We start from the raw sequence: 8,554 nt of genomic DNA on the forward strand, positions 1-8,554 counted from the left end.
CTCGGTGGTGCTGACGTCTTTTTTGTTTTTAGGATTAAGAGGGTTTGGCTGTCCGTGAGACTGTGACGCAGGGGATTGATGTTGTTTTTGGTGCTTTGTTGGTGCAGATTGCGTGCTACCTCCACTCACGCTACAAGGCGGGGGCGTCCAGCACCTGCAAGAAGAATGGTTGGCGTCTGGAAACTTCTCTCACCACCATGCTAGTGATTGTGCTTTACAGTAGTTGACATGCTCTATTCCTGTCTGTTTTGCTTGCTGTCAAAGATGGTGTGTATTGTACACACCCCTCTGTGATTTATGCACTTCACATGCATTTTCCCCATCACCCACAAACCGTAACATGCTAGTTTTATGTGTTGCAGCAATTCTTGCACTTGATTTCAAATCGTTCTCTGCTCTGTGTGTGCACGTGTGTTAATGATCGATTGGCTGGTCAGATGATGCTACAACAACATATTCCTGAGATTCTCTTTGATGAATACAAAATTGAGGTTTTTAAGACTGATGGCCAGCCTGTCCAATGTTTGTTTTCTTCTATACACTTGCTCCTTCCAGTAGGCATTGCAAGTGATGTGTTCAAGTGTAGTCCTCTGGTCACATTTTTTAACCAGTACCATATGATTGTAGCATACTACTAGTTTTAGTCATTTAACATCTTAATTTACCTAGAATGATGAAGTATTGCACTTGGTAGATGGGCTGAGAAAATGATGATTCATATGATTATTCTGATACATTTGATGTTTCAAAATCAAGCTTTTGAACTATGCATAGATTTGAACAGTGAGCATAGGTGGTTATAGGTTGTTGTGATGATGAATATAAATATTAAGAAGTGCTCATGCATGGCAGTATACAAGATACCATTGTTTTCACTGTTTTATCAACATGCCTTTGCTGAATCTTCGGTTTATATGTGTAAACTATACATTGTCAGCTACTGAGTACTTTTTAGTTATTGAACGAACTCATACTGGTTAGTGTTGGCCATATGCAAGTAAACTAGATACCCACAAGACTTAACTATTTCCCAAAGCTATAGTGATACATTCTGTACTACACTGCTAATTCTTATCCGGGTTCGTTGTTTTATGTTCATGGTAACTAAATGTTGACATATTAGCTAATTGTGTACCTAAATATGACCCAGGTACAATGGATACAACAAGCTCATCCTCCTCAATCCCTAGCTACTGCACGATTGCCGAAGTGCAGTTCCTGGAGCATCTGGACCTCTTATTGTAGTAGCTGGTATGCTTGATGCGTGTATGTCCATCTCTTTACTGTTTTTCTAGAACCATAAATCCTGATGCATGATTATCATGGTCTGGTTTGTTAGATCTATTTTGCTGGTGCTTAAAATTTGACATGCCTGGATTCTGAAACTTGTTCTTACACTTTTCATTTCTATGATCAATTTAGAGAGTTGCACATGTCAGTATATTATATACCAAAAAAATCCTAGCTAGTGAGAACATTTTAGTCACTCCATGAACGCATACTGGTTAGTGTTAGTCATACTATTTATGTACATGGCATTTGCTGTCAATTCTTGATTATAAGTTATTGGATCCCTCATTGGCTACTGTTTGATGTTCTGTACCTATTCTTATTCTTATATGTTTATTCTTATTTTTGCATAGGTGAAGTGCGAATCCATGTCCGAAGCTGTGAAGCATATCAGCAAAGGGTAGCATATTATGTGTTGTAATTGTATAGGCAGTAGTAGGCATATCTGGGTTGTAATATACTGTAACGATTGTAATAGATTGATGTAGTATTATTTTGGACCAGTTTCATTTGCTCTCTAGTCTGTTCGAAACAATGATTGTGTATGTGATTTGAATACCCGTGAAATGGAAACCTGACAAGTGGGTCCAAGTTATAATGTGCGGGACCAATTTTGAGCTAAGCATGACAAGTGGGACCCATTGCAAAATAAAATGGCTGAAAATAGAAAAGCAGTAGACTATAAAAGGTTGCATTAGAATATAAAAGGCCATATTGTTGGGCCAGGCCCATGTAGCTAGCGAAAATTAAGAGAAAAAATTTATATTAAAAAGGCCGAATTGTTGGGCTAGGCCCATGTAGAAAACCGAATTGGACCGGGCTGATTCTTGTGCCACATCAGCTTGCCACGTTGGATGCCTACGTGGCCTGAGGAGGTTGCTAGTGACAAAAAATTTGGTCATGGAACCAACGACCTTTTACATATCACAAAGAAGGTCACTAATTTCAGTTTACGACCGCCAGCTTTTGACCTTCTGTTTTTGGTCACAAAAGGTCGCAAATGAAAAACTATGACCTTTCAGCGGCCAATAGTGAGGGTCACAAGTTGACATATTTCCTGTAGTGGTTGTGATACACATATTCATAACATTGAAGCCAAAAGATGCAGAGTTGATAATGATAATGCAACTTATTTGTGGCACTGCCTTTCGGTCATATTGGTGTAAAGCGCATGAAGAAACTCCATTCTGATGGACTTTTGGAATCACTTGATTATAAATCACTTGGTACTTGCGAACCATGCCTCATGGGCAAGATGACTAAAACTCTGTCCTTCGGAACAATGGAGCGAGCAACAGATTTATTAGAAATCATACATACTGATGTATGTGGCTCGATGAATATTGAGGCTCGCAGTGGGTATCGTTATTTTCTCACCTTCACAGATGATTTGAGCAGATATGGGTATATCTACTTGATGAAACATAAGTCTGAAACATTTGAAAAGTTCAAAGAATTTCAGAGTGAAGTGGAAAATCATCGTAACAAGAAAATAAAGTTTCTACGATCTGATCGTGGAGGAGAATATTTGAGTTACGAGTTTGGTCTTCATTTCAAACAATGCGGAATAGTTTCGCAACTCACGCCACCCGGAACACCACAACATAATGGTGTGTCCGAACGTCGTAATCGTACTTTACTAGATATGGTGCGATCTATGATGTCTCTTACTCATTTACCGCTATCGTTTTGGGGTTATGCTTTAGAGACACCTGATGAATTGTGGTTTGAAGAAACCAAAGTTGTCGTTTCTTAAAGTTTGGGGCTGCGATGCTTATGTGAAAAAGCTTCAACCTGATAAGCTCGAACCCAAATCAGAGAAATGTGTCTTCATAGGATACCCAAAGGAGACTGTTGGGTACACCTTCTATCACAGATCCGAAGGCAAGACATTCGTTGCTAAGAATGGATCCTTTCTAGAGAAGGAGTTTCTCTCGAAAGATGTTTAGAAAAATCAGTGCAACAACATCAGCTCCAAGGCGAGAAATATGTCTCTATTTTGACCGGTAAGTCTCAATTTCACCTTAGCTACTCATCGTTGGTAAATTTGCATACATAGATTGTACAACCATAATAGAGATCATCAAAGTGATCAAATATTTAAATAAAAATTAATGAGTTATTGGCCATATTATATAAATAAATATCCATGAATGAGTTAGTGGTTCAGAACATGAAGACATCCTCCTTCAAGACGATCAAGTAGTCCTGAATTCTAACTCCGAAGTTGACAGCTTGATTGTTCTGAAGAATACAAGAAGTAATTTTAAGGTTAGAAAATTAGAGATCCAATGTGTAATATAAATTATTAAATTGGTCATGAATGAACGTACTAAGTTGAAACTGAATTTATAAACACAAAGTTGAAATATTGCATTACCTATTTGGTCAAGACTTCTGTGTAAACAATATTCTTTGTGTATGTATCGCTTGTACTGATCTTATTCTTCCTTTTCTTCTTCTCCTTTGTGCACGTGTCACCTTTATTTTTTCTATTGTTTGTCTCCTTGTTCACATCGTGTGTACCTGTTAGTACCTTTATGTTAGATGTCGCGGTTGCTCTAGAAAGCGCGACATATAGTTGACCATGTGAGAAAACAGGTTCAGGCAGGTAGACACTGGCCTTGTGATTTGTTTATTGTCATTGCAAAACTAAGTCTGACTGGAAACTGTTTTCTCTTAAAACTGAACGGGAACATGTCGTCGTCAGATGAGCATAATGGTATCCGAGGCAAGAAAACTCGCATTCCAAAGTGCTGCCCTACCACAATCTTTGCATCAATTGCATTTTTCTGAAATCCACGTACGACCAGTCTGGTGCCGTTGCAGAGCCCATTAGCAGGGTCAATGTTCCTGAGTAGTATGATTGGACAATTTTTTTTGAGCTTCAGCATATGTGGAGGCAGTCCATTTGGGGTTAGGGTGTTTAGGAATTCTGGTGGATAGTAGTTATGTGGGTCGTCTTCTACTGAATCGAAGCTGTGGTACACCATCTCCTCCCCTTGGAAGCGATCAATCATTTTTAGGTTGATCTTGTCTACGCAGTCATTCCTTGTGGATAAAATTGCTCTTGAGGTGATGTACTCTGGATCTTTTAGGTAAGCATTCCCCGTTTGGTAGATACTGTCAATAAGTCTATCCAAGGCGGTATCATCCGTCTTATTTGGCACACATATACTTGTAGGTAGAAGTATTTCACCATCATCATTTGTCTCCTCGGTTCCATTTCCAATGCGTAGTAGGTATTCTGCGAACCATGGGTCGTTTTGAGCCCTCATGTTGCGCACAAGCTTCAATTGACGCATGCAATTCCAGAGCTCCGACCCGCGTAGTGATGCATCTACTATCTGGGCTCTTGTTCCCTTTTGGACAACAGGTAGCACTTGTCTAAAATCTCCCCCAAATACGATCGTTTTTCCACCAAATGGAAGATCTGGTCTATCCATTATGTCCCGCATGCTTTTGTCTAGCGCCTCCACCGTTTGTCTCTTTGTCATAGATGCTTCATCCCAGATTATTAGTGATGCTGCTTGGAGTAGCTTTGCTGTCCCACTCTATTTTGTGAAGCTACAAATAGCTCCATCATCTATTTTTAGTGGAATCTTAAACCTCGAGTATGCGGTCCTCCCTCCAGGCATTACGGAAGCAGCAACACCGGAAGTGGCCGTCGCCACGGCAATCTTGCCTTGTCCGCGTATTGTGGCCAAGAGCGCCCTATAAAGAAAAGTTTTTCCTGTGCCTCCTGGCCCATCGACAAAGAATATACCTCCTCTTTGGCGGTCAACCATGGCTAGGATTTCGTCGTAGGCCTTCCTCTGCTCGATGTTTAGGTTTTTATGCAACGATACGTCCTCAGGGTCCACCTCGATGGAGGTCTCCTCAACGATCTCCCTAGGTATGTCGCCAGTTGTCTCATGTCGTTTGTCGATCTCTGGAAGAGGAAACGATTCTATGTCTTTTCCCATTGAGTGCCACATGTCCCTGATATTTCTCAGCACCATCTGTTCGACTGTGTGCTTGCATTTGCAGTTTCTGCTGTAGTCTTCTGACATTGCGTCAAGGTGTTTGTTCCATAGGCCACGTACATCGCTGGGTTCACAGAAAACCAAGATTGCCGCGAATAGCCTTCGTAGTGATGATGGCATTCGAAACAACTCTGCTTCTGTCATGCAGTCATCTAGTGTGTTGTCTGCCTCAATGAGCCCCCGTTTTTCTGCAGCTTCACAGAAGGTTGGCATTACTTGTCCATGGACTGTTCGTAGGTCTTCGTAGCTGGTGGCGCCTGTCACGTGGTTTAGGAGTACTCGAAGATAATATTGTTCTCCTTCAGCCGGGTGTGCCGAGACCATCCTGCCAACCTGGAAGACAGCGGCTCGTTTCCTCTCTTGCCAAAACTTCCCTTGTCTTTGCCAAGTATAATATTCCTGAAAGTCTCTGTATAGTATGCCTCGTGCTTTCTCATGTAAGCTGTTTGCTTCAAAGTACGCGGTCAACATTGATCTTTCTGTGCCATCACGGTCGATAATGTTCTTTATTTTTTCCATGCCATGGTATGAAACCATGTGCATATTTGGAAGATGTAGCTGCAGTTGCAAGACTGGTGGGTGTATTTTGCTTAATTCGAAGCCATATATTCTCCAGAGTGCTTCCGGAGGTGTCACCCACCGCGCGTCTCTGTACTGTTTAATCTCGTCAATTTCGACTTCGTCTACTTTGTCAGTTACAGGTACAGATGCTCGGTCATGTCCCTTATAGATGTACTTGAACAAGTACTTAACAACTTTAATGCTCGAGCATATCTCAACATTTATGTGGCAGTTGAACATCCGCAAAAGATATGGGTTGTAAGGAACTACCCACCTATTATCCAGTTGGCATTTTCATACCGTTTCAGTCCGACCATCATTGCGTCTCCTATACAGTGGGTAAGAGTCCTTACCTTGAATTGTAGTTTCATTAAATGGCCTTGGATAATTGTTCTTGCATGACGGACGATTCTTTGTGCATGGACAAAATTTATTCAATGCACCGCAAGGACCATGCATCATATGTTTGATTACCATTTTGTATAACTCTGGGTACTTGTGCTTGTTAGGGAGCTCAGCGGAGATGATTCTGTCATACTGTTCCGGACATGTGTATTTGTATTTTCCAGTCATGATGAGCAAAAAGTGAGCATGTGCTAATCCCCGCTTTTGGAACTCTACGACATATGTATATGCCTTAACCTTTCCAAGAATGGCCTTCTCAAATAGTTGCTTCTTCATTTCTTCTAGCTTCGCCTTGAAAACACGAACGACAATGTCTGGGCGATCTTGTGGTGTTTGTCCAAACTGTAGTTCACGTGTGATCTCTTCCCAGTTGGGGTTGCAGGTCATTGTGAGGAATACATCTGGTTTTCCATATTTTCTAACTAAAGCCATAGCATCTTGATACCGACGAATTTTATCTCATGGCCCTCCAATAAATGATGACGCAAGTACTCTCCGTTTTCCAATTGCATCTCCATTCTGTTCTCCGGCTTGAATGCTGTCTAGAAGGCCTTGGTATAGATCCGCCCTTATTTTGTTTTGATGATGCCACATGTAACCCAGTCTGGAGTTTTCAATCTTTATGTATGTATCTACAGCAAACTGCTGAAAAAGCCGTCCGCCGTGCAATATTGGGTTGAATATGCTTGGTCGTGTATGGAATTTATAGCAGTAGTATTCTTTCATGGTTACCCACAGGCCGTTGGCAGAATCTGTGCAAATATTGTGACATCAAAAGTTAGTTAAATTGAATTTTGAATATAATAGTATATGAAAATTTTACCTGGGTCATCATCATTACTGATATCATCAGCACCAATATCTTCCGCTTCTGTATCCCTCTTTGGGATTTTCCTATGCCAACCCAGTTCAGCTCTTGGAAAGAATAGAGGGTACGACAACGGATCAGAGCACCCGTAATATGATCGAATGTGCTCTTTTTCGTTGTTGTTTCCATGTAGTATTACATTCCTGTCATAAGTGTCTCTTCTTTCATTTCCTTCAATCCACACTGCAGCTACCTCTGAATTTATTGGCGCATTGTATGTTCTCTGGTCCAATCTTTGGTCCAGGTTTAAGACGAGTCTGTAGTCCTCAAGGTTTTGGGCTCGTCCCAAACTCCTAAACTGTTGAGAGTATGGGTTATCCCGTAGGATGTCGGTTATTATCCCGATCACATGCTTGTCTTGCTCGTACATTTCCTCGCGGCAATGGCGGTACCGATGCTCTGAGCTTGGATCATCGTCGTAGAAGTATAGCTCTAGATGCTTTGGATCTGATCTACTATTACCAAATGAGTGTATGTTGTGATAGATCTGACCATGTGCTCGAAAGGTGTAAATACCACCAGTTGTTCGCATGTCAGTTGTGTCTCTGTCAAGATGGCAGTATAGAGTAGTAAACGAGAAGTGGCCATTGAAAAATCTTATATTGTTCCGAAAATGTCTTGCGTCAGAGTCGTTGCTTGTCCAAAGTCTCATGAGTTCAGGTGGTGTATCTGCATTGGCTAGTCTTATCTGTCCTTTTCTGCAGCATAATTTCTTAGTTTCATACTTGAATTTTCTTGCATGGCAGAATCTGCAATTTTCTTCTGTTTTGAGCACGTGTTTTTTTGGGTATGTTGCTATAGACGAAATCATAAGGATCAGGGTTGTGCATTTCCTCGCCTTCTTTGATTTCAATTTCCACTTCTCTGTCCCATTCTAGTTTGGTTTGTAGCATAAAAGTTAGTACAGAAGCTATATAATGATTAAAATATATTTAAATTCTATTGAGCATACCTTGACCAGAGAACATGTATTCGTCCTCGTTTATGTCCTCTTCAAATATGACTTCATTATTACCTGTGTTGCAATTTTTTATTGTATAATATATTTCTTTGGATTTCATAAGAACATATATGGAATTGATGACCTTACCTTGATCGTCATTATTGATTGATTGTGTTGGTGTATCTACTTCTTTCATGGTAGCATCATGCTCACATATAATCTCATCCTTGCCTGTGTAGTAATTATTTATATGTAATTTTTGTATTGCATAAAAATATATAGGAAATTTTATAACCTTACCGTGAACATCATTGTATAATGTTTGTATTTGTGCATCTACTTCCTTGATTGCTGGAAACATTGAAGACGGGATGTCTGGCCACAACGCCACCTTATTGTGATCGTCACTTGGTGTATCTGCTTCTTTGATGCTTGGAAACATTGATGAGGGGATGTCTGTCC

General features: G+C 40.6%; 3 protein-coding genes and 1 non-coding gene across 4 annotated transcripts; 2 read left to right on the forward strand and 2 right to left on the reverse strand.

Moving 5' to 3' along the window:
- Positions 1-431: 431 nt before the first annotated feature.
- On the forward strand, positions 432-511 carry LOC141038362 (small nucleolar RNA SNORD36). Its single transcript, XR_012199523.1, has one exon. It is a non-coding gene; the product is annotated as a small nucleolar RNA SNORD36 (small nucleolar RNA).
- A 2,945-nt stretch (positions 512-3,456) lies between these two features.
- On the reverse strand, positions 3,457-4,787 carry LOC141038359 (uncharacterized). The gene is made up of 2 exons (XM_073506409.1): positions 3,954-4,787; positions 3,457-3,534 (listed from the first exon to the last, which is right to left on the reverse strand). The coding sequence occupies exons 1-2, from the start codon at positions 4,785-4,787 to the stop codon at positions 3,457-3,459; spliced, it is 912 nt and encodes a 303-aa protein (XP_073362510.1).
- Positions 4,788-4,844: 57 nt separating this feature from the next.
- LOC141038360 (uncharacterized) lies at positions 4,845-6,116 on the reverse strand. Its single transcript, XM_073506410.1, has one exon. It carries the CDS (start codon positions 6,114-6,116, stop codon positions 4,845-4,847), a length of 1,272 nt encoding a protein of 423 aa, XP_073362511.1.
- Positions 6,112-8,537, forward strand: LOC141038361 (uncharacterized). Its single transcript, XM_073506411.1, has 2 exons — positions 6,112-6,215; positions 6,386-8,537. The coding sequence occupies exons 1-2, from the start codon at positions 6,128-6,130 to the stop codon at positions 6,463-6,465; spliced, it is 168 nt and encodes a 55-aa protein (XP_073362512.1). The 5' UTR covers positions 6,112-6,127; the 3' UTR covers positions 6,466-8,537.
- The last annotated feature ends 17 nt before the right edge of the window (positions 8,538-8,554 follow it).

Source organism: Aegilops tauschii, unplaced genomic scaffold (genome assembly GCF_002575655.3).
Source record: "Aegilops tauschii subsp. strangulata cultivar AL8/78 unplaced genomic scaffold, Aet v6.0 ptg001231l_obj, whole genome shotgun sequence".
Taxonomy (NCBI): Eukaryota; Viridiplantae; Streptophyta; class Magnoliopsida; order Poales; family Poaceae; genus Aegilops; species Aegilops tauschii.

Bases quoted from the DNA above. Each gene is read 5' to 3' on its own strand.
- LOC141038360 (XM_073506410.1), bottom strand. From the start codon at position 6,116: ATGTTCAACTGCCACATAAATGTTGAGATATGCTCGAGCATTAAAGTT.
- LOC141038359 (XM_073506409.1), bottom strand. From the start codon at position 4,787: ATGACAAAGAGACAAACGGTGGAGGCGCTAGACAAAAGCATGCGGGAC. The intron at 3,535-3,953 runs GTCAGACTTAGT...TGTATTCTTCAG, and splicing joins TTAAGAGAAAACAGTTTCCA to AACAATCAAGCTGTCAACTT.
- LOC141038361 (XM_073506411.1), top strand. From the start codon at position 6,128: ATGGGTTGTAAGGAACTACCCACCTATTATCCAGTTGGCATTTTCATA. The intron at 6,216-6,385 runs GTAAGAGTCCTT...TGTGCTTGTTAG, and splicing joins TTGCGTCTCCTATACAGTGG to GGAGCTCAGCGGAGATGATT.